Source organism: Heterocephalus glaber, unplaced genomic scaffold (genome assembly GCF_053883595.1).
Source record: "Heterocephalus glaber isolate CG9 unplaced genomic scaffold, H.glaber_assembly_v1.0 deba00001442, whole genome shotgun sequence".
Taxonomy (NCBI): domain Eukaryota; kingdom Metazoa; phylum Chordata; class Mammalia; order Rodentia; family Bathyergidae; genus Heterocephalus; species Heterocephalus glaber.
In genome coordinates, this window is record NW_028258296.1 from 11,756,446 (window position 1) to 11,782,813 (window position 26,368).

Here is a 26,368-nt window from a genome sequence, read left to right on the forward strand (position 1 = left end):
CATTAATCTAATAGTTGATTTAGATATTTTCCCCTCCTGCCAGCTCAGGAATGACTCCTTGGTGTGGAGGAGAGGAGAAGCAGCAGGAAGATGCAGGGAAGGGCTTGCTCTGCTCTTTTCTGCTCCTTTCTTCCTCTCCCACCCTATTGCCAACGTTAGCCTTTACATTTCTGAATCCTAGGATATGCCAAGGATCAAAACGAAGCTCTTGTTTTTAATTCTTAATTGGCCATCAGATGCCCTCTGTCACAGCAGACTTCCAAATATTGGAACTCGTAAGACACATTTGTGGATTCTTAGGAGACCTCAGCAATCCCTGTGGCTTTCATGTTTCCTGCAAAAGACAGTGAGCTCTTCAACTGACCTTGTATGATCGGGACACTGTTCAGCTTTGGCTCAGTAGGCACCCTTTAAATGCCAGCCACTTGGCTCACAGGAATCACAGCACATGTGCACCATGCTGAACCTCTGACCCGCTCCTCCTTGCCCTGCAGTTAAAGGCGGCTCTATCTTGTCTTCCCCAGAGAAAAGGCAGATACCTGTTATTATCACACATCGTTCCAAACTATTGAGTGTGTGTGTGCGTGTGCGTGTGTGTGTGTGTGTGTGTGTGTCGGGGGTGGGGGGTGTCAGCTTCACTCAAAAAACACTTATTTTCTGCTTAGGTAGAAGCATGGGAAAAGCCCACTGGTTTCTACAATTTTGCACACATCCTAACAGGAACTCAGCTGTCATTGTCTATTTTGTGGAGAACCCTAACCACTGCAGGTGGTTCTCTCTGGACTCCCCAAAACTTGGCTGGCGATAAGGGAAGAATCTCTTTCCTAAAAGAGGAAAAACAATGCTTTCTACTCCTGTGAGTTTCCTTCAATAATCTTAATGACTCTTCTGAATAGACAGAATGGAGTCTGGCCAGCGTGCAGTAATTCCCACAGGGCTAGGTCTAGCACCTCTCCTTGGAGTGTGAAGGAAAATTGTCAACCAAATGTCCTAAGCTTCCAGGTCTCTCAATTTCTAAGACAGCAGGCATCTGCCATTCCACACGTCGTTACAGATCTAAACAGCCTTTTTAATAAAGCTTCTCACTGAGAATTTGTCTTTCTGTACTGTCACCCAGCAACCTGGAAAGGAGCAATCCAAAATACAGGTATTAAGTTCCTCATCTCAAATGGCTCTGTCCCTTTAGAATAAACTGTACTTATCAATCTCATTTGTGTGGAAAGGGGATAAGACAAAGGGCATTAGAAAGGTCATGACGGCAGGAGTGATGCAGCATCATCTTAATGGCATTCCTCCTGGTGTGAGCAAATTAATCTGTTTCAGTCACCACACACTGGCGAACTAGTCCAGGTACCATTATCACACTACAATATAAAAATCCCTTTCACTGTAAACTGGTAAATGTATTCTGAATTAATGAAGAACTAGCACACTGTGAGTGCACCTACTAGCTAATTACAAAAACTACAGCCCTCATACTTGGAAGATGGATTAAGTCACTGACACTTTAACAGAGAAAATAAAATCCAGGCATAAGTATTACACTAGGGTTCTTTTTGTTTGGCTTGTTTTCTCATAATTTTTTTCACAATCTCTAGTCAATTTAACGACCAGGAGGGTAACTAATCCTGCAAACATCATGTAACTTAGCTTCTTTCTTCTAATTTTATATATAAATACGCAAGTAAGTAATAAATAGTACTGGGGGAAAACTCAAGTCTGAAGTCAGGAAGCCTGGTTTCGCACTCCGCCTCAGGACATGCTGATGTCAGCCTTCAGGTAAATCATTTCATCTCACTTTGCCTTTGTCTCCTAGTTTTTAAAACAGCAATGATAATAACATTGCAAGGTTATTGTGCTTTATAAAGGAACTGTTAAAGCATTTTTTTCTGGTAGATCACATAAGTAGAATTTGCCTGAATATTTAGGAGTACCATCCTTGATGTCAGACAGCCTCAATAATCATTCATTATCAACAGGTATTTGCTAAAGAAATGCATTAATGAACTATTTGTTTGGCCTCACCTGGCATCAGAACCCTGAATCAAATTTTATAACCTCTCAAAGTCTCAATGTTTATGTATGCAAAATACACAAATAAGAATACATACTTCCATGATACTCAGCCACAGGGCATATTAGAAACCCTGTAGTTGTGGGATCATTAAGTCTAAGCCCAGGCCTGGGCAACTGCATTTAAGTCTCATGAGGAACTGGAAGCTGATTCAGGACTAAGAATCACAGAACTCCCAGTAAGGGCTGCTGTGAGAGTTAAATGAGATAATGTATAGAGGCAGTTAGCACATGCTTAGTACATATAAGTATATAATACACCATTTTATACATTTTTATTTATTTTTTTGTATTGGGGACTGAACCTAGGGCCTGTAGCTGGGTGAAGATTGTGTCACAAAGCTATGTCCCCAGCCATTTACTTATTTATTTATTTATTTATTTATTTGGTACTGGGAATTGAATCCAGGGGTGCTCTTCCACTGAGCTACCTCCCCAGCCCTTTTTTATTTTATTTCACTTGAAATAGGATCTCATTAAGTTGACCAGGCTGGACTCAAACTTAGGATTCTCTGTCTCAGCCTCCCAAGTAGCTGAGATTGCAGGAGGTGGCCACCATGTTTGGCTAATGAAATTATTTTATGTAACACATTTAAGAGTTAATTGGTGAATTATTAAAGCAATGGTTCTCAAAACAACAAGATTCTTGTGAGAGATTTGTAAAAACATAGATTGCTGGTCTTCATCCATTCCAAGAATTTCTGACTCCAAAGGTTTGAGGCAGAGCCCAGGAAGCTGCATTCCTAACAAGTCCTCCCATGATGGTCAAGTTGCTGTCCAAGCAACTTGAGAACGACAGCATTACTGAAACTTTAACGACAGCTGCAGTAGTTTATCTTATGGGACAATGTGGCTTGGCCCAGATACTTGGTTAAACATTATTGTGGGTGTGTCTGCTGTGCTGACTCTAGATGAGAACAGCCTTTGAATATGTAGACCACCCAATGTGGATGGATTTCATCTAATCTATTTGAGGCTAAAAAATAAAAAAGAAGAGTAAGAAGAATTTTCTTTTTCTGTCTGACTTTTTCAGAGAATGGGTCTCACTCTGCTGTCCAGGCTGGCCTCAAATTTCTGGGTTCCATTCCTGCCTCAATAGTAGCTGGGACTACAGGCATGCACTCCCATTTCTGTCTCTGTTTTTGAGGGAAGACATCAGTCATTGGTCTTCTACATCAGAATGGAACTACAACACAAGCTGGCTCAGGTCTGCAGCTTGCAGAGAGCAAATAATAAGATTTCCTAGTCTTCATAAACACATGAGCCAGTTCCTTACAATAAAAATGAATCTATTTAAGGACACACATGTATAAATACCGAATAGTTTCTCTAGTGTGAGAAACTGAAAGTGTAAATAAGGACTAAAAGGTAAAATAGATAATGTGAAATAGGAAGAAAAGGGTCAAAGGGGAAGGAAGTGGGAGGGATAGGGGAAAGGATAGAAGGGAATGGGATTAATATGAGAAAATGAAAAAAATGGAAACAAAGTCTTTGTAAATAGGGAGGGATGGAGGGGTTGAAGGGAGGGCAGGGGAAGGGGGTAAAAATAAGAACCAAGAGAGTAAGTAAAAGTGCATATCTCCAATGATGGATGTCATTATATTGTACACCGAAAATGTACCAATAAAAGGATATACAAAAAAATGAATCTATTTATTCCTACTTGTTTTGTTTCTCTGGAAAACCCTAACTAATACAGTACAGAATTATGTGCATAATAGTAATGGTATGGTTTTTAGACCTCAGGAAGTTAACTTTATTTTGTTTGGGGACCTGAATTAATGACACCTTTCCCTGGGTGAATGAGAATGCTATACTTTTGTAGCCCCCCACACATGCACTTTGTATTGACCTGAGATGTATGCGTGAACTCAAGTCTTGTAATGAAATAAACTGTTACAGCATGTTTTCTTCTCTTTAGTAAAAAGCAAAGTCCTAAAAAGCAGCAATCTGTGTTAGTCAGCTTTTCATTGCTGATACAAAATTCCTGACGTTTGAAACTTAAAGGAAAGTTTATTTCTGGCTCATAGTTTCAAGAGATTTCAGTCCATCGGAAGTTGAGTCCAAGGCAGAACATCATGGCAGAGCAGCATGGTGGAGGACAGCTACTCACCTGTGGCGGCTGGAAAAAAAGAGGAAAGCCAGAGAGGAAGGAGCCAGATAGAGTCCCCAATATCATGCCTCCATGACCCACTTAAAGAGACACATACCCAGAAGTGAACTTTACTAATCTCTTAGGTGTCTCTCACACTATGCAAGATGACAATCAGATAAATCATCCCAGGATCAGACCATATTCATCTACGTAACCCCTAGGCCTAACATAATGCCTGAAGTCAATAAAATGCTTAATGAATGAAGATAAATTCATTTTGAAATACAGTAAATTTTATGGGCAATTTCTTTTTTGAGTCTCATGGTAACTCCATGGAGAAGTCTAGTGGTAAATAAACAAGCAGCTCTCTTTCCATTCTTTCATTATTGTAGGGGTTCTCAAAGAGATCGTGGGTACAGAGAAATTGCTCTCTAGGAAGACATTTGGCTGTATTGGGAGACATTATCTCAGCTTAAGAGCATCTAGCATCTAGTGAGTAGAGGTCAGGGATATTGCTCAACACCCTAGCATGCCCAGGACAGCCCTCCATAACACACAAGTATACAGCCCAAAATGTCCAAAGTGCTTAAACAGGGAAACTCAGCATCAGAGGAATCCAATTGAACAAATTAAGCAGGAGCCCTAACATCTCTCCTAACAATCCCCTAAATAAAAGGCCAGCCTTAAGCCAAAAGAGAATATCAATAGCAACCACTTCCAAGTGTGGAACAGTTTTACAGATACCATTTGGTAACCTAAGGGGTCAGGGTCACAGGTCTCGCGTTGGTGATGAATTATAAGTGAAATACAGTCCTATTTGGAGACAATCGCAAATACTTTCTCCTTAACTTCTGGCCAACTTGTGTATTATCCAGTCAAAACCAGTAGCTGACTGTATTAGCTTTCCTTTTGCGGGGACAAAATACTCTATAACCACAGTTTAAAGGAGGAGAGGCTTGGTTTTCAGAGGATTCAAGGCAGAATGACACTGTGGGAGAGCATGGTGAAGAAAAGCTGCTCACCCCAAGGCAGCTGGGAAGCAGAGTGAGAGAAGAGCAGAGCTGGGCACAAGAATACACCACTGTAGGTCATGTCCCCATGAGCCACTTCCACCCAGATCCCACTTCTGGACAGCACATTCAGCTCTGGACTCATCCATAGGTTAACTCACTGATGATTAAGCACCCCTATGATCCAATCACCTTCCAAAAAGGCCCACTTTGGAGTAGGTGAGGCTTTGGGGGGCATATCCTGTGGACCATGGAACCAACTTTTACATTATAGAAAACTCTGATGATGAACAATTCCCTTTTAAAACTTGGAAGAAATAAAAACAATAACAGTAAATGTGATTATCCAGAGATGGACTTTTATCATAGATTATTTCAGGCATGGTCTGGAAACTCTTCCTGTTACAGAGAGAAGCAATACTCACTCTGAGCTATTTTCATGGATTTCAGCCCACTGGCTGGAACCAGCCCTCTATTACATTCACTCACGTAATTTTAAAAGAACCATATCTTAAAATTCATTCATATATTCATTCAACAAATAATCATTTAACACTTTGTAAGTGCTAGGCACCAAGAGAAACATTTAGTAGTCCCTAACTTCAAGAAGTTTGCAGCTTAATTTGTCATTCATGTGTAATGTACCATCAATAAAAGCATAAGACAGAAAGAGAGAAGTGCTTGAAATATAAGCCTTAGAAATTCCTGCTAAAAAAAGATAATTTAGCATCACATTCTTTTGTACCTTTTTCTTTAAAATTTTCCTTATTACATATCTGACCTATACACACAATTTTCTGAGAATTTGTATTATTCCAAGATAATACTATTTAAAAAGGGCTCTGACATTAAATTTCCTAATATCTTATTGATACAAGTGCCCAGATACATGAAATAGCAAATTCATTTTCCCTTTCATGGGCCACATTTTACACTTAGACTCAGATCCTACTCGGTCTCTTTAACCCAAAGAAACGATGCGATACAATAAATGTGCACGCACACACACACACTCAAAAACACCCAAAATGTTCATTAGATCATGATATCTGCACAGAAAATTCTTCATTGTTAAGTATGCTGGTTTTGTTGAAGCAATGTAACTGAATATTGCAAAACCATTAAGGTTAAAATTATGAAAAATATATAGATATGGAGAAATATATGCATAGTTAATTTGATAAATATTTAGTGTTTGCATTATACCCAAAATTATACTGGACATTTTGGGGTTTTTTATTAGTATGTGTTTGCAGTACATAATGATTTACATTTATCATGGGGAGTTGGTATGTGGACATAACACATCTTAATTTTCTTTTATCCCCTCCCCTCTCTTCCCATAAAGGATAAGTATCACACAATCAGGATCATCAAGTGGCTTATTAATAGTGGGTATCCAGGGAGAAACCTACAATATAGATGGCAAATAAGCATATAGTGAACTTCAGGCAGCTCCTTTTGTAGCAATCCTACAACACTCAGGTCTAATTCCAGGCATATGACAATCTATACAGAGCCAGGTTTGATCCAAGAAAAGTAATCTTAGATACAGAAAGTCTAGAAGCGACCCTAGGGAAGAGCTGGAAGTTTCTAGCTAACTGGCTGGGGAATAGGTTATTGTTCTCAGGAGTCAGAGCACAGGCTGGATGGCCTAACAATGACATCGCCACCAGTGGGTAACGGACGGACTAGAGTGACATGCTCAGCCTAGAATGCTACACCAATGCTTGACTGACTTCCAGTCTAGTTTTTGGTTCCTTCTGCTTCAGGGCAGAAGTAAGGCTGAAAATATAAAACCACTAACAAAGACCTGTGCAAGCCACTATGGGAACAAGGAGAAGGAAGTGGTTAATAAGAGGTGAGTAGAGGAGATGGAGAAAGTTTTACAGGAAAGGGGTATTTGTACTAAGTCTTGAGGATGAATAGATAACATTACAAAAGACAAAAAGCCACATCATAAAAGCAGAAACATAAGAGAATGTGTATAGCCCCTGGTATTTAGGGTACTGGGATAATTAAGATTAAGGTGGAGGTGGATATAGCACAATGTGAAGCTGAAAAGATAATCACTGGTCAGATCCTAGCCTTGTATGTTTTGCTTCCGAATTTTGATTTTTTTCAATGCAGATAATGGAACCCCGTTATTAGATTTCAAGGATGCGAAATCAACAGATTTGTCTTTTAGGAGGGTCATAATTATAGTAGGATGAAAAATAAATTGGAGATCTAGGTCTTAAGGAACCTATTAGTGCATAGATGATTCTAATAATCCTAGAAATGGTAACACTGAATTACATCTGTGACAGTGAAGACAGAAGAGGAGAGACTTATGAACAATATCAGTGACTGTCTTAATCACCTGAGCAAAGGCCTGGAAAGAGGGTATGAAAAAAGGGTGGAGTCAAGGATTCTCAGTTTGTCCAACCAGGTGCATAAAGATACCATTTTGTAAAATCACAACTATGATAAACTATTCAGGAACAAAGACTATATGGTAGCCTAAAAATGAAGGAAGACAATATCTAGGTTTAACCAGCAACTTTGCAAATTCCTAGTTTATAACTTTGAGTAAATTAACCTCTGTGAATTTAGTCTCATCCAATATTTATTTGGTTGTAAACCATCTTGTTTCAAAGATGATTCAAATTAGTTTGTAGAAACACTTATAACTCAGCAAAGAGACAATGAAGGGAAAGACTATGGATACAAAAAGCAAAATGAAACCACAAGTATTCGACTTAGAGTAACATGGTCTTAAGCAAGAAGTGAGCTCAAATTTGATTCTGAGCTTCTTCCTGTCTACTCACAGTGGGAAACAGAATGGGTTCCATGACTCACATTGTCCATTCTTGGCCAGTGACATTTCAGAGAAACTTTCATCAGGCACTCAGAATGCAGATTCTTGGTCAAGTGGTGTTCAGCACAAACAGCGATATCCTTGAAAAACTTGCAATATCAAGTTTCCCAATTTGAGTCAGTGTTATAACAGCTAATTAACACAATCTGAGTAACATGCTATTTCAGAGTCTGGCTGATTCCAAGAAAAAGTTTCAGCATATTTAAGCAATAAAAAGACTGCATCTTTCTTGGGGAGATCTGTCATAAAAAGCCCTCTTATAAAGATCATTCAAGGACACCATCTACCCACATCCAACCCCAGTGGTCTTCCTGATGCATCCCAAGCCACTGGTCCAACAATAACAGTTCTCAAGTTTCTCTTCTCCAATACATATAAAACCGAATTTTCAGAAATACAAGATGCAGCAGAAAACCTCACTAAACCAAGACAACTGGAGGTAAGTCCAGATTCATAAAATTTTTAAATTTTCAAAAGATAGTCCAATACTTTAGAATATCAGCAATTAGCTAAAGATATCACCCATTAGATCTCAAAATTTTGCTTTAACAAATGATTGTTTCTAATAACTTCACTTTTCTTCCTTTTAATGTTGCCAAAAACTTGAACATGGTTTGTTTCCCCAAATAGGTTTACAGGTTAAATGCTGTTCTTGTCCCGCATAAATTATACGATCTATTAATTAGCCTACTCCTTATCACTCCTAAAGTGTTAATTCAGAACTAGGCAGTAAGGATTTGTAGAAGTTAAAAGACAAGGAGTTTTGCTTAAAATTAATCAAGCAAAACTCACATTGTTCTTTTGTCTTTGTGATGTTTCTGTAGATTACCAAAGAAAAGCTTGTTTGGGAGAAGTATGATAGCTATTCAATGCAGCTCTCATAAAGTTCATACATTTTAATTAAAGACTTCTTAGTGGTTAAGAAGAGTGGGAGAGGTCTTCATAATTTCACGTCTGTCATGTCTCCTACAGCCATGATATCCCTGGACACATTTACTTAAGATCACTCTTTTTAAACAACATAATGGTCCTCTTGGGTCACCAATACCCTTTCGCTGAAGTAAAGGTGTTAAATCAGCAAAGTCAACGTCACTGCCATGAAAAAAAAAAGTGATGATATCCTTGTGTAGCCAAACAAAAAAAAGTGTGAACAAGAGGCTGAGAACAGTGAATAAGAAGACAAAAAGAGCTTAATTCAGAGTGAAAGGTACAGTTAATACTTTTTCAAATTTTATGATGTTTTATATATTTAAAGTTATACCTACAAAATATATAAAAATCATGCACTGACTCAGAATAACTTTTGAATTTTTTTAGGCAATGCTGAAGTGATAATAAATTTTTGATAAAACTTTAATAAAATGTCAATTTCAAATCATATTTTTGTGTTTGGATTTGAACACTGAAACACAATTGAATGAATTACAAAATTTACTATAAAAGACATCATTTAGGTTTTTAAAAATACATAAAGTTATGGTTCTTTTGTATTTCTTTTAAAACTGATGTATTAGTCACTTTCCAGTTTCTGGGACTAAATAGCTGAAACTAGAAACTTAAAGGAGAAGAGATTTATTTTGTCTCACGACTGCAGAGGGTTCAGTCCATACATGGTCAGCTGAAATGGCATGGCTGAACGGCCTGGTGGAGGAAAGCTGCTCACTCCCAAAGTAGGCAGCAAGCAGAAACAAGCAGCAAAGGGATGAACCAGGGATCCGCATACACTCTCCCAAGTCATGTGCTCCTCTGACTCACCACTTCTGACAAGCCCTACCTCCTAAAGGCACATTCAGCTAGGAACTCATCAACAGATTAATGTAGCATCCCTATGATTCAATCACCTCCCCAAAGCTCCACCTCTGAATATGTGAGACTTTTAAGGAACATCTTAAATCTAAGGCATAACAACTAGATTTGACCTTTTTGGTCCTGCAGGAAAATTAGCACTCAAGAAGCAATTGGGATCATTCTGGAGTATCCTCCAAGCCTTCCTTATCAGGTAAAGCATATCTTGAAGGTGGAGTTATAAAAAGTGCAGCTCTCCTCTTAAATCCTGGCGGCCAAAATATAAGCTACAGCAAAACATCTGGGAGACTGTCCCTCTTTTCATACTAAAGAGCTGTAGAATCAGAGCTTAACAAATGATCCTCTTCTTGATCCTTTCTTTGGCAAAGTTGTCAGATGCAGGGTAGGAATCGGCAGTGTGAAATCTGGTTCCTCAATTGAACAGGAACCTTTTCATCATGACTTTAATGTTCCTCTAATGCTGCAGGTCCTAAGGGGACACTACTGAAGGGTATAAAACTATAAAATTTCACAGAAATAGACAGAAGGAAGGAGATGTGGGGAGGGCAAAGAAAAGACAAGGACAATAAAAAATGCCTTCATTTTGAATTCTGTTAAAAGGTTGCACTTCCTCTCAGCATAGGTAAATGGCTTAGGTAAAGCTGACTCATCTGGATCCCTTTTTTAGAAATACCTTCCTACCTTCTCACTAAGAGACTGAAAAACTAATGAGGCTAGCCACAAGTTTCTCAACTTTGGCCCTACTGATAATTTAAACCAGACCATCACTGCAGGGGCTGTTCTGAGCATCAGAGAATGTTTAGCAACATTACTTGTCACTACCTGCCACTCATCATAACTAGGAAACATAACTCTGAGCACTGCAAAATTGACCTTCATTGAGAACTACCAGCCTAGTCCCTAAATTTTTCTTTGGTTCCTCAAGAACTTTCCAGGTGAGAGAATGGACTGTTAACAGCCAGCACAAGGTGACTGGCGAAATTTTCTCTCCTTGTAACTTTCTCTTATTGTGGCATATTTCATGACATATTTTGTCAAGAGTCCATTTCTGCACCTCATTTAATACTGTAGTCAATGTTCCTTAAAGCTAATATATTTAAAGACATAAAGAGAAAAGAGAAACATCCTTATAATCATGTGATTTAAGATCATTCTACATGAAGTCATCCCTACCTCCTAAGGAAACTTGTCATGAAAAGTGGCAAATATTTAAAATAGTGAAAGAGAAGTTTAAAATCACTTCAAAAGGCAAATGCCCTAGTTAGAAACAACAAAGAACTAAACTTCCTAATATTTCTTCCATCTTAGAAACATCTTTTTTTGTTGTTTTTTTTGGTACCGGGGATCGAACTCGGGTCCTTCCACTTGCGAGGCAGGCGGCGGAACCACTGGGCTAAATCCCCGGCCCCATCTTTTTTTTTTTTTTTAACCCTACAACTCTGATCCTAGCCATGGCATCATTTCTTGGCTTCCTTTGCAGCAAAACCCCTCAAAAGAGCTGTGCTGTCTCTCACTCTCCTCCTGCTTCTTTCTTCACCTATCCATCCAAAGCATCACTGCCGCCACGCCTCGTGGGACCTTCACATTAATAAATCCAGTACTCATTTCATAGTTGAACTATCAGCAATATTTGACAGTTGATTAACCTTCTCCTTGATACTTTCTTCCTTGGCTCAAGGACCCTACCTACACTCTCTTAATTACTCCCTTACTCACCAGTTGCTTTCTTAATCTTCTTTATTGTTCTTCTCCTTCTCACTAACATTTTAATAATGAAATAACCCTGTGCTCAAAATTCATTTCCCTCAAGCTGCACTCAGTTTACCGTGAGTCTTCCAGTGTAGGGTCCTAAACATCATGTATGTACCAATGACCCAAATTCACATCATCCACCCAGCCATTCTCAAAGATTCTGGACTCATATGTACAACTTCCTCCTTGTTATTTTCACTTGGATATCAAATAAATATCTCAAGTCCAATGGGATCCAAAACTAACTCCAGATCCATTCCTCAAAACTTACACCCTCACAATCTTCCAAAATCAGTCAATGCCAACTCGATCTTCTTAGATGTTCAGGCCCAGACCTATGGAGTCCTGCAAAATTTCTTTCTTTCTCTCAAATCCCTGCTAGTTTGCAAAATGCTATTACCTCTGCCTTAAAAATATATTCAGTATCTTTCTATTTCTCATGTTCTCTATTGCTGGGACTCTGATAGATGTCACTCCTCTCTCAAATTACTGTTAGTATTGTAAATAATTACTTTGTTTATTTTTATTTCAAAATATGTAAGTGATAAAGATATTGTACATTCCAGGTGTGCAACATGATGATTTGGCATACATATAGATTAATGATTATCACAACCAAATTAAATAATACATCCACTAACACCTGTATATTGTATATTAGAATCCATGAACTTATAATGCAATTTTGTAACCTTTGACCAACATCTCATTTCCTCAGACCCCAGCCTCTGGAAACCAACCTTCTAATCTCTGCTTTCTGTGACTTCAACTTTTTTATATTTTATATATAAATGACAGCATACACCACCTAGTTTATCTTACCATTTTATTTGCTATGTTGTTCACAGCCCAATAATAAAAAACCAAATAACCCAATTAAAACACAAGCAAACAGCATGAATAGATATTTCCCAAAGAAGACATACAAATAGCCAAGAAGTGCATGAAAAGGTGCCCAACATAATTAATCATCAGAGAAATGGTAATTTAAACCACGAGGTGTCACCTCACAGCCGGGCTGGCTACAAAGACAAGAGACAAGAAGTGCTGGCCACATACAAAAAGAAGGGAACTCTTGTACATTGTTGATAGCAATGTACCTTGGTATGGCCATCATGGAACACTGCAGGGAGGGTCCTGGAACAGTTAAAAACTGAATTGTCATATGATCCAAGCAATCTCGTTTTGGGGTAAATATCCATAGGAAATGAAATCAGTATCTCCAAGAGTATACTTGTATTCTACGTTTATTGCAGCTATTGATGATAATCAGGATATATAAACAAGCCAAGTGTCTATCTACAGATATATATGTCATTTTATATGTAATAATTTCATATATAATGATTATACGTATACATAATTTAGCCTTAAAAAGAAGAACTTCTCAACTGACTTCTTGCAAAAGATTCTTTACAGGCTTTCCGGCTTCTCTCCTTATCTCTATATATTTTGATGACATTTTCAACACAGTGACCTCAGCAATTCTTTTAAAATATAAGTCATATCATATTACTTCTCCATTCAAAACCTGCAGTGGTTCCCCCATTTCGCTCAGGGGAAATGCCAAAGTTGTTAAAATTGTCTCAAGGACTGTTTTTCTTATTTCCATCCTCTTTATTAATTCCTTTCCGTGCTGCTTCTGTTAGTGAAACGATCGAGGTGTCCTCTCACCTTGGAGCTTTGCTCTCTGACTTTCCTCCTTCTGAATGTCTCGTCCCTTTTTATGGATAACCAGCTCACTTTGATAATAACTTTCAACGAAGTCCGACTCAACCACCCTATTAATGTTCTCAGCTGGTCCTGTCCGTCATCTCACCACTGCTCCAAATCCCCCTTACTCTATTTTTTCCTTTCTCTCACAGCACTTTTCAGCTTTTAATACCAACAGTTTATTTTTATTATTCAGTCTGATTTCCCTAGCTAGAGTGTAAACTTTACAAAGGCTCCATTTTGTTCTCCAATGTCTCCCGAACACACCTAGTATAGGGTCTAGCACAAAGTAAGTGCCGGGGATTTAGCTCAATGGTTCTGGCTCCTGCCACGCAAGCACAAGGTCCCGAGTTTGATCCCTGGTACCAAAAACAAACAAAGTAAGTGATCCAACATTTTCTGAACGAACAAACCAGTCAGTGAAGAAAATAGCCTGACAGCCACCCTGAAGTTGAAAAGATGAGGCAGCCCTCTTTTTTTCTTTCTTTCTCACTCTCCTAGTTAAACATCAAAGGACTGATATGGTAGACTGGAAAGATTCTTTGGTAGGAAAGAGAAAACAAAAAGTGGGAGATATTTTTATTGGCAGATTTTAAGTTTTTGTTTTCTATTTCTTTTTTAATTGACTGGTAAAAGTTGAATATAATTTATGATATACATACAATTTACAGAGTGGCTAAATCAAACTATAAAGCTATTCATTATTTCACATACTTTTTCCTGGGGAGAATGAAAGATTTTGGGTTTGAAGGGACCTCGGGGTTTTCAGTTTAGGAGGCTGTGACACCTTTCAGTATTGGAGGATTTTTGGTCTTGGGATGTTTTCTTTATCACTCTGAGGCTTAGTTCAGTGGTGTTTGTATTTGGAAGTGAACTTCTAACCTAAGTGAAGCAAAGGAACCAAGAATGAGTACCCAGAAAAGGCAGAGGAAGAAACAAGCTGCTCAAAGGGAGTCAAGGAAATCAGGAAAAGGGAATTTGAGATTTTAATCCCATTTCACTAATTAGAAAAGAATGCAAAGATTCAAGTCCAATGCTGAATCTAGTAATGAAGATTGTGAATTAGTGTCTTCTTTCTTTTCCCCCTGGGACCTGAAAGCAGCAGATGGGTCCACAGGAAATCCTAGAGTCATTGTGTAAATAAGTAAATTCATGCCGTGATAGTGCAGAGGTTTTATTAATATTCTTTCACACACACACATACACACACACAATGTCTCCCCTAATAATTACACACCCACAAGGGGGTCCCTACCTCCCAGCTTAGAGGTGCAAAAATAATGAACCACACATATATTATCTAATATTGTATAGCAAATTGCCTCAAAATTAAGACAACAGTACGAATGTATTATCTCTCACAGGTTCTGTAATTTGGGAACCCAGAAGCAGCTTGGTTGGGCAGTTCTGGGTGAGGCTTAATCACGAAAATCAGTCAGATGTTGGCAGAGGCTGCAGAGACCTGAAAGCTTCACTGGGCTGGAGACCCATTTCCAAGGTAGATCATTCACACAACCGGCACGCTGGTCCTAGCTGTTAGGAGGAGCCGTCTGTTCCTTTGCACATGGCCTTTCCAAAGGACAGTTAGTATTCTCAATATATACCAGCTGGTTTTCAAAAAAAAAAAAAAAAAAAAACCCAGCAATATACAAGAGCAAAGAGCACCCTCGAGCGAGGCGGAAGCTGCCGTGACTTTACTGTGACCTATCCTTCCTCTGTATTTTGTGGGTCACACAAGTAAGGAAAAGAGCACACATAGAAATGTGAACACCAGTAGGTAAGTAACTCTGAGCCCCTTCTTGAAGGCTGGCTACCACGGACGGCAGTCAAACGGACAGCAAAATAATCTGCTGATCCCAGTGTTGACTGGGGACCATCTTTTCCCATTTATACCTCCTCAGACAGTATTAACATTGGTTCACCTTCTCTCCATCTCTAGAGAACCCTCAAACCTTTAAGTTACTACCTTAGCAACAGTGAGCAGTTAGCCCTCATTGTTAGCAATGTAGTCTCATTTGAATGGTGGACCATTAACAACAAAGTTGTGACACCTCTGGGGAAAGTATGAAAAGATATAACATTCTGATTCGGTAGGGGAAAAAAGTTGATAATCTACCTTTCCATGTTAGACATGACAGAACTTGAGAGAGAGAAAAAAACAGGTATTAAAATTGTGAAAATAGAAAAAGAAAAGTCCCAGGGCTTGGTTAGGCTTCTAGCCAATTTATTAATCACTATTAGACCTCAAGAAAGCATCTAATGTCTCTGTATCTCAATTTCTTCATATACAAGATGTAGACAATATCACCATCTTCACAGGTACAAAGAGTAAATTCTGGATATAAAGAACAAAGCTCTCCTCTCTCTCTCTCTGTGTATATACATATATATATATATATGTACAAGTATGTACACATATAAAGAGATGCTCAGTTTATATTCAGACTTCATTATACACATATACACATAGAGAAGTAACTATGTAGTGGTGACTGCCACATATACACATACATGCATACACACATCTGTGTGTATGTATTTCATGACTTACACAGAATATATACTCTCAAATAATAAACTTAATTTTTTTCAAATATAGACTATGTTTAGCAGCATCACTCACCTCTCACTGTATCATTCTGTCAGCAACTATAAATACTGAGCCTTCTTTCTAACATTCTGTGACACTCAGTGCTGTAAAAAGAAGCTGATGTCATAAACACATTGTGTTACAGTGTCACTAGGGCCACTGGCATAATCCCTGAGGTGCAACCAGCCTTGCTAGCCCCCAGAGAGTTGCCTGGAGTACAAAGAAAAGGACGTGGAGTGAACAAGGCCCTAAAGCTACAGAAATTCTTAGTATAGTTTTCATTATTAGTCCTTGGCAGACCATTTGGAGGTGGAAGTAGGCAGAGGAGAGCTTTAAAATAACCATTATTTATATCTTTCCTAAATATCATGGCATCTTCTAGTCACAAATGCTTAGGGTGAAGAGAATCATCCAACAAACCCCATTTCTTCCTTGCTAATATTTCCACAGTAAAACTGAGACACAAGAGCATAATTTTCCTGTTAACCAGTTCCTTCCAACAGATGATGGTTATAGTTAATATTATGTATTTCTAACTGTGAGTTTTGAAACCCATAAGAACAATATAATAATGATTAAGTAAAACTGAAAGATATCTTTTTTTTTTCCTTTGGTACCAGGGATCGAACTCATTCCTTGTGCTTGCAGAGTAGGCAGCGGAACCACTGAGCTAAATCCCCAGCCCTGAAAGATATCCTTTTAAAGCCTATGTGCTTTTACTGTTATAAAAAAACAGTCAAAAGCATAGGTAGCTTGATTTGAACTTCTTTGTACTTAGAGTGTTTCTCTTGGAACACAATCACATCGGGCTTCCCCAGCAGCATTGCCCTTTCATGGACCTCTATCTCTTACCCAGGAGCCCCCATGCAAGCTTCCACGACACAATGTATAATCCCCCATTCTACACTTCCAAGATATTTTTCCTAAGACGTACTAGCTTTGAGTGGCTTTCTAGGTAGGTGCCTAATCTGACCATCTCTACTCAAATGTTAAATTAGTCCTCATTCTCTCCAGAATTGTTTTTTAAGCAGATATTCCTAGATGCACTATCAATATCTCAACCTAAAATATTGTCAGTATTTTTGATGAACAGCAAAAGGTGATGTGTGCATATAACCGGGACATTTATAAAAGTGAAGTCTACTGGGTCGCATCACTTGGCCTGCGGCTTGATGGTGGAAAGGTATCCTCCTTGCAATCATCCTTGAAGATAGAAATGTAGCCCCAAACATCAAATAAGTATCCCATGGGTTTCCACTTGACTTGAAATCTGCTTCCTACCAGCCATGTTGGTGCCTGCCTATCACCTCAGCACTCGAGGAGGCTGAGGCAGGAGGATGCAAAGTTCAAACCTAGCCTAGGAAATTAAGTGATTTCAGGAGATCTGTCTCAAAAATATAAAAGGGATGGGGCCGGGGATTTAGCTCAGTGGTTCCACCACCTGCCTCACAAGCAGAGGGATCCGAGTTCGATCCCCAGTACCAAAAAAAAAAAAAAAAAAAAAATATATATATATATATATATATATATATGGGACTGAAAATGTAGTTCAGTGCAAAGTCTCTAAGTTCAGTCCCCAGTACCACACACACACACAAAAAAAATCTACATTCCTTTTTATGGCACCAAAAATCTGGCTTCTGTCTACCTATCTCTACTGTACTCTCTACTGTACTCTACTGTAATCACTACTCTCCAAGAAGATTGGCCTTCCTTTCGCCTGTGACCCTGCTTAGCTGCAACTTCATTCCTGCCTGAAGGCCTGCAGTGCTGTGTTCCAGTTCTTGACATGGAAATTACTCTTCATCACTGGTTTCTCAATGCAAACATCACCTCTTAAGACAATCTAAAGTAACCTCACAATAGCTTTGTAGTATATCATCCTGTTTTATTTCTTCATGGTATTAATCACTATGCGAAATATTCTGGATCATGTATTTGTTTACTACCTGGCCCTTCCCGGCCTTCGTTACATTCGTCATTGTACTCTGAGTGTTTTGCACAGAAACTGCTCAATATGCACACACTTGAATGAATGAATGAATAAATGAATTACTCCAAACATAGCTTAATCTTTAAATTTAACTAATTGAGCAAGAAATCCACATACTAATGTTGGAAAAGGGACTGGTATTAATATCACTATAACAATGCAACTAACTTGTATTTTTAAGACCTATTGGTGATGGACTGCAGGATTTTTATTCAAATGTTATAAAATATTGGATTAAGATTCTATTTCCCTTTTTGAAAAGTTGTCCTTCGGATAAGATATTGAAAATGAGTATTTCTAGTATTTGCTTGAGAAATCCCACCAATGGGTCTTATTCTTCTGCCAGTGTTAAGAAACTGCATTTCCTTTCAGCCAATTCCTCACTGTTCTAGATATGCAGTCTCTATTGCTGGGACTTCCGAAGCCAGTGAGTGACCTGCCTGTCACAAGATGCAACAAATGATATGTCCTCCTGCAGTGTCACTGAGGAGCAGCTCTCCTAAGAGGGTAATCTGGTGCAGTATGGAACAGTGCTAAGCCTTATTACCCAACAAAGCTCACCCCAGTAGCCTGCCCGCCCTCAAAAGCCTTTCTAGAAATTGCGTGCGAGCCCTGCTCCCCCAATCCCGAGTCCCACCTGGGACTGTGCAGCAGTCACCCCTGTCCTCTTCAAAGGCAAAACTGAGGCAGCCCGATGGATTGCAGCTTCCTAGGTTTGCTTCTGTCATCTCTAAAATACCAACAATTGATCCTACTAAAATGGAACTCCAAGGGTTTTTAAAGCATCTTTTGTTCTAAAAAAAATACTAAATGAACTGATTTTTTAAAAACTAAGAAGTCTAACTTCAGCGGGAGAGAGAGAAACACAAGTCAATAAGAGCTAAATAACATAACTTTCTCTTTAAGAAAAACATGTAGCATGAGAAAACCTTATTTTTAAAGAATTACAATGAAATTTCTTGAGACCACAAGTCCTAGGAAAGCTTGATTATTAACACTTCAATGGCAAAACTCTATTAGCTATATTTCCCCATTACATCACTATCACATTAAATTTATTTAAGAAAATAACAATTCCATCTTGACATACAAACAAAACTTCTTGGTGTTTTGGGGGGAGGGCAGAGTGAAAGAGAGGTGTCTTTCACCAAATTTCTTCTATCAGCTCACTGCTCACTAATTTGGTCTCCTTTGTATCTTTTTGTGCTTCTGCTAAGATTATTCATTTCTAGGGTAAGATTGTCACCAGCTGCCATGCACTGTAAAACTAAAAAATGTTCGCCCTGTCCATGGCCCATTTACGACCTCCAAGGTCTGGGGCGAGCAGGAGAGGTGCTCCTGCCGACCGTCAGGCGCAGCAGCAGTTGTTGGAAGCCAATCCTGTTTCCCCCATCGCGCCATCTGATTCCATAAAAAGGAGCGAACCAAAGCTGTAGCTAATGCACCTTGTCAGTGTGGTCCTGGACTTTTTTTTAAGGTGGGAGGAAAGTGTTTGAGGGTGATTATAGTCTCTCCTTTTATTCGTCTTCCTCTATTGACATGCACTAATTAATGGGGGAATCAGAGGTTTAAAGACTCTGCTTTTTACAAAAGCAATATTGTCAGGAAATACACTGCAAAAAAATGTTATATGTAGGTTGCAGTTTCAGCACACACACACACACACACACACACACACACACACACACAAGCACACACACAATCCCCAGCGGTCCGTAGTAATGTGTAAGGAATTAAGAAACACAGCTTTTAACCCTTTCCAGTAAGTTATTTGAGCCGTCTGTAACAATTAAATGGCAAGCTGGAGCCGCAAGATAAAGTTGTGTCCCCACAGTGACCTCTAGAGTGGAGCTAAGCTCCCACAAGCAAGACTTGGGAGGAAGAAGCGAGAAACACGACAAAACCCAGCACGCTGCGTGGAGGCCAAGCCAGTACCGATACATATTCAATAATATCCCCGGCTCCTGGCAGAGTCGGGGTCCGATTCTGATACCCCCAAGGCAGGCGTAACTAGTCTCCATCTTCCAGGCCAGCACGCCCTTTGGGGTGCTCCATCTGCAAAGGCGGCCCCTTCCTCCCGGCTGCGCCCCTAGGTCGGTGCCGGGAGACTTCACCTCTCCGCAGTGCCACGGGAGGCCTCTCCCTCTCCGCGCCGTTCGGTCCTAGCCAGAGCCGAGCGGAGCGAGGCAGCGGGGGCGCAGCTGCCTCCCGGAGCCCCGCTCCCCAATCCCGGGGACGCCCCCTTCCCGAGTCCCGCCCTGGACTGCGCGGCGTGGCCTCGAGTCACCCCGACCACAAGCTCTGCCTGGTCCTCGCGCCCCTCGCTTCTGCCCCGAACTTTCCAACTTCGGAAACCCTGGGTGCAAAGGAGCAACAGGGCGGACCGAGCCCGCTCCCCGCTAGCCTGGCCTCGGCGGGGCGGGAGGCTGCGGTGGCCCGCAGGACCTGGGAGCGGGGCCCCGAGACCGCCCGCCGAGGGACCCCGGAGTCGCTCCGTGCCCAAGCCGGGGGGACCAGGTGCGGCAGATCGACGCCCGAGCTCCCCGGGTAGGGAGCGTGGGCTGAGAAAGTCCCAGCTTTCCCCGGGTTACAGCAGGGCAAACTCCTGCCAGGCGTCCCTGGAGGCCGGGAGGGAGGCAGCGCCGGGCCCCCTCCGCGGCGAGCCCCCCGGGCGGCCCCGCACGCGGCCGCCTGCGGTCCGGGCGCGGGCTGCGGGCGGGGACTCACCCTGGGCGCCGGCGGGCCTCCTCTTCCGGGCCATCTTCGGCCCTGCGCAGCCCCCGGACCCCCGCGCGCGTCCTCCGGCTGCCGCGCGGCCCCGCGATTCGGCGCCCCGGCTTCCGGGCGAGCTGTGGCCGCCGCGCCAGGCTCAGCGAGCTCTTTGTTGCTGCGATGGCATCTGCTCCGCTCCCCGAGCCCCCGATCGCGCGGCCGAGGATGCCGCCCGCCGCCGTGCACCCGCGCGGCTGGAGGGGGCAGCGCGGTCCCCGGAGCGCCCGCCCCGCGCTGACCTCTCCCCTCCCGCGCCCGCCCCACTCCGCAGCCCGCCGTCCCGTCGGAGCCGCACGCTCGGGCCACGCGGGGAAGGCGCCCTCGGCCCGCACCGCCGCCTGGGGAAGGCTCGGGCGGCGGGGGCTCTGCGGCGGAGCGGGCGGGTCTGCGCGGGGCTGGAACCCGCCTTGGGCCTGCCCGCCTCGCCCCGAAGCCCCCGCGCAGGCGGCGGGACGCAGGGCGCTCTCGAAAGGCGCCCGCCCTCGGAGGCCGAGAACTCCTGGAACTGCGGTGGGACCCCAGCCTCTCCCGCAGCCTCAGCCGCCCCGCGCGGTCCGCCTCCGCGGCGAGCCCACTTCCACGCCCGGATGAGCCCAGGGCCGCGCCGAGGGGAGAAGGAAAGGGGCGAGGAGACCGGAGCCCACTGGAGGAGACCGGAATTAAATTCCAGCGGCAGCCCAGCTCCACACGCTGCAGAAATGACCTTGAGCTGGCCCTAAGGCAAGGGCGCAAGGTAGACCCCGGAGACTAAGGGAGAAGCCAAAAGAAAGCTCACGCCCTCGGGTGTTAGAGGAGTTGGGAGAAGGAGGAGGGACTTCTCGGCCCTTGGTGGAAACTCCGTTCCTGGGTCCCAGGGGCCTCTCTCCTCCCTCTGATTGGGGTTTTGCCTTTGGAAAGTTTCCTTCCGCCTGGAGGAGCTGTCCTCCCCCTCGGGTGCTGATTAGGGGTGAGGAATCCTGCCCGTTCCCAGACTGAGCCGGCTGGGCAGGCCAAAGTTTAAGACCGGTCTGAGGATGCAGGGCGGAAGGGGTCGGGTCTCGGGTCGGAAGGGGCCTGCCCAGACATCCCCCTTTTCTGGGCAGGAACTTAGGTGGACAGCATAATGCACTTGCTAATCCGCAGCCACCCTTGGACCTCCTCTCTCTTTCCTCCTAGGTAAGCACAGTCTCCAGCCCAATCTAGTCATCTGAGTATTCCATAATTCACTTCAACGTCGGGAGCCGAAAGTTGTCCCAGCACCAATGCTGTGCAGCGAAAAGAGCAATAGTCCAAAACCTTGGTTCTGTGTTCGGGGCCCGACACTCTCTGCCCATGTGAATTCTCACAAGTCAGTTCATTCCTCCACTTTTCTGTTTTCTGGTCTGTGAAATATCGTCGCAAAGATTTAGTCAGGAGTTACTGAATCATCATGAGTCATTTTCGAAGCCTTTCTAAACGTACACTGGTATAAAACGTTGATGTAAATAGTCTGAGCAATGTGTGGAATATCATTCCTCTCAAAACAGAGGAGTGCATCTGAGACTGAACACAAGCAGCACCTTTATTTCTTATTTAACTGTTTGTGTGTGGTCCTGAGGATCGAACCTAGGGCCCCGTGCTTCCTCAGCAGTGGGCTGTATCTCTAAGCTACACGCACAACATACAAGTTTGTGTCAATAACCAAAATCAGGGCTATTCTCAGACTTCGGTGACTCATAAAATGGACTCAATAAGCCAGGTATGGTGGCACATACGTGTAATCCCAGCACTCAGGAGCCTGAGCCAGGAGGACCACCACAAGTTCAAGGCCAGCCTCTGCTACATGGTGAGTTCAAGGCCAGTCTGAACTGGCTAAAAAATATATAAAATGGACTAAATACATTTTGCATAATGGGATGGACATGAGCTTTTTGGGTACCAGGGGCAAAAATGTTATGGGTTATATCTAGAATGTTCCCCCACCGTCTCAGGGGTTCAAAAGAGGAAAGTCATGCAGGATGACCTGAAAGGGTATATTCTTATCCCTGCTCTCTCTTCTCTCTCCTCTCTCTCTCTCTCTCCCCATCTCCCCTTGCTGCTGTAACTTGTGCATGTTGGATATTTTGTCCCAGAGATGAGAAGATGCCTATAGATATACCTTTTTTCATTGATTCTCTCCACAACTTTGTTAGTTGGAAATTAAGTCCTGTCTTCCCTGACACACAAATGATGAAAAGAGGTTCGTGGAGATTGCCCAAGGCTTCTAGGCTGCAACTTAGCTCTTGCCATGACCGCCTAAAAATGTACTATTCTGTTTCAGGTCAGGTGTTTTCCTTTCTTTGCGGATAGTCCTTTCGTGATGCTAATTCTATTTTCAAGAGAGGAAACTCAAATTTGAGTGAATAGGGTATATCTCTTTTGCACATGGATGTGATTATCATATTTTACACCTGTCGTGCCTCTGAGTGTTTTTATATGCATTATCTCAATTGAAGGTCAGAACAGTCACAGGAGATCATCAAAGAAATCTATGCAGCCACTAAACACATAAGGAAACTGAGACAAACATCAAGCTCAAAACTCCAGGCCCCAGGTTTCCAACCAGGTGTTTCCCGCTTCAGCTGCGCTGTATATTTTTGTTGAGATAGAATGCCTGCAGGGACCAGTAAGGCAAAATTACTAATGTGAGCAGTATCAATGTATACATTGTAGGTGAGTGAAGGATGAGAACCCTAGGGAACTAAGAGCATATACACCACTATTCAGCTGCAAGTTGCTTTGTGCAAATGGAAACCTCGGGTTGTAAGGATTCTGATTTTTCAAGGGGATTCAAGAATCCAGATTTTCTGATAAAATGTCTTTTGTGATGTTGACTAACACATAAACAAAAGCAAAACCAAGGCAAGCCTAATAGAACACACCTGTCAATAATATGTGGCCTACATGATGTGTGTCTGTGTATCTATTTCTACATATACACCATTTAAATTTATCCCTGAAAACAGGGATTGAACTGAATCTTTGTGTACAGCTCTGATTCTAATAGCATCTGCATGCCTAGAGAATTAGAGACTATGAAGCTTTTCTGTGCAAATAATCACGATTTATAAAGATAGGTTTGTGGGCATTGGTGTTTCCAAATGTCTGGCCATTCCTGAAGCCATCAATGGGAATGATCACAGTAAGTCAAATAATTGTAAGTCACATGTGATTCTGCCAGGCACAAAGATACATACTCATTTTATTTGATGATCATGACAAAGTAATGACAACATGATGACAACAATGAGGATGATGATGACAAAAAGAACAAAGAGAAATTGACCTAATTTCCTTTTAAAAGATTGTGAGTGAGCCCTTTCAAAAATAGCCACAAGGCTAGATTGGTAACTTTAGTTATATGTGTGTAAGCATTCCTAGATTGGTCTAACCCTGTCAGGACGACCTATAGAGCTAGAGGTAAAATGGAGAAAACAGTAGATGTTCCTCATGTAAAATTATGAAATGAGCCCAACAGGAAAACTGAACTTCTAAAACAAATTACACTAAAGACCAAAATGAAAATATAATTCATATGACACAAAGCAGATTGTCATTAATTGTGTTAGAGCAATTGGAATAAAATAGTTGAAAAGTATAATTCTCACAAGAGTGTTTTTGGTTGAAATATTTTATTTTAAATGCCAATCCATAAACTACTGTAGTTAGAGAAAAAAGAAAAGGAGAAAAACTTCTCATCATATCATAATAGCAAAAGACATCAAAAGAATCCAAACCTGACCCATTATTGAAAACACATCTATTATTTTTTAAATTAACATAAAACCCATAATACCTCAGCTGAAGTTTTAAGGTACTCTGCAAGTCTGTGACTAAACCTAAAGAAAGGTGAAAATAGAAAGAAATGGTGGGAACAGACCCAAATCACCCAACAGGTGCATTAAAAATAAAATCCCTATGGCACTTTCACACCAAAACCAACAAGTGAAGAGGGCGAAGACACTGCAGTTGGGTGACCGCCACTCCCCACACACTGCTGTGGACATGGAGACTTACATAATGCTTCTTCACTTTCTTGCTGATAACCAGAATGACACAGACATTCACCACGGTAAAATTCCACCTGAATGAAACGTAGGGTCCTCGAATTAAAACCTGCAGAATTTCTGTCTCCTTATCTTGCTCTTATTATCCGATTGTTGACCCTTATCTCAGGAAACATGTCATTTATTTTCTGAATTGTACAGGAAGACATGAAATTCAAAGACTGAAACTTCCCAGTTGAAAGTAATTCAAGAGCTCAGAAGCAATGTACTTCATAGCAAGAGCACAGATAGTACCCAGACGTGGTTTCTAAATCTCACTGTCCGCTGAAAAGAAGCACATATCCTTGGGAAATGACTCCAGGTCTACAGGGAAAGCAGAAGGTGAAACTGGAACATCTTCATGTGTTAGAAAATAAGGAACAGTTCAAAGACTAATGAGCTCATGTCAGAAGGACGAAGGAGCCAGCTCGATGTGATTGCCCACCAATCACCTGTATGAAAATTTGAGTCTCAAACAGAATAATTACAAAAATTAATAACAATACATTGAATAAAATGAAGCATAATAGTCTATAGTATATTCAAAAAAGAAAACATAAACTAATTTTTTTCAAAACAATGCAAAATAATAAGTGTAGAAGAAATGATAGAATTAGAAAATCATTTTGAAATGCCTGATGTAATAACTAAAGATCACCAGTGGATGCTAAAACCATTGGATAAAAGGCTGTTGGGAATATGATATTCATACAATCTCAAAATATTACCCTATATATCAGTTACTGGTTTAGAAGGGAAAGATACAACTGAGCTTGGTGACATACACTTGCATTCCCAGCACTCTGGAAGGCTAAGGCAAGGGAATTGTAATTTTAAGCCCAGTCTTGGAAACTTGGTGACTTAGCAAGGCCCTGTCTCAAAGTAAAAAATAAAAAAGGGGTACGGATGTGGATCAGTGCAAAGGCCCTAGGTTCCATCCCCAGTACCAGGATACCCACACACACACCCATTGAAAAAGTGCCCTTTTAGGGTGGATACTTTTGGTAGTCAGCACCCTAATTAATGAAATGATCAAATTTAGAATCACCAATAATTGAGTAATGTTTCATTTGTCCCCTGATGTGACATATTAAGTATACATATCACCTATGAGGTAAACTTGCCAAACATGTTTAGCCTAAATCACATTATGAGGAAACAAATCAGACAAATCCAAAATGTAAAATTTATAATACAACTGACCTGGACTTTTCTAAAACAAACCAACCAACAAACAAAAATTCAATTTCGTGAAAACAAACAAGAGGACTGTTCTGGAAGAAAAATGGGCATAAATTCCAAATATAATGGATGAATCTCAATGGGATCCCAGATCAAAATGGGGAAGGAAAATCATCTATAAAAGATACTTTCAACAACTTAAAAAAGTCAAATATGATAATGTATTGGCTATCATTGAATTAATGGGAATTTTCCTAGGAAAGTTGGTAGTATTGTAGTTTTTTTAGAAGAATGCTCTTATTAAGACAGGCATACTAAAGTGTTATGTTAAACATACAAAATGGCTAAAACTCTGCAATTGCACAGAGTTCCATCTCTATTTAGAGCTGAATGTCATATCTGCAACTTGTTTTCAAATGGTGTGGGGAAGTATTAGTAGATATGAGATGCTTAGGAAGGAAGGAAGATACACAGATCAC

The 26,368-nt window shown here is 41.2% G+C and overlaps 1 protein-coding gene and 1 long non-coding RNA gene across 8 annotated transcripts in view; one reads left to right on the top strand and one right to left on the bottom strand.

Moving 5' to 3' along the window:
• Positions 1 to 20,905, bottom strand: part of Slc44a5 (solute carrier family 44 member 5) — a 357,115-nt gene extending 336,210 nt beyond the window's left edge. For 5 of the 7 annotated variants that reach the window (XM_021255531.2, XM_021255527.2, XM_021255530.2 and 2 more), the window contains exon 1: positions 15,933 to 17,362. Coding sequence is in view for 2 of the 7 variants with exons in the window: in XM_087212920.1 (XP_087069046.1) it covers positions 20,620 to 20,653 (34 nt within the window). In the remaining 5 variants the exon portion in view is untranslated. Of the gene's footprint in view, positions 1 to 15,932; positions 17,363 to 20,619 lie in introns of those variants that run through there. The other 2 variants (XM_087212920.1, XM_087212918.1) reach the window with 1 other exon arrangement.
• A 120-nt stretch (positions 20,906 to 21,025) lies between these two features.
• LOC147827594 (uncharacterized) lies at positions 21,026 to 24,262 on the top strand. Its single transcript, XR_015451929.1, has 2 exons — positions 21,026 to 21,397; positions 21,820 to 24,262. It is a non-coding gene; the product is annotated as an uncharacterized LOC147827594 (long non-coding RNA).
• Positions 24,263 to 26,368: the final 2,106 nt, after the last annotated feature.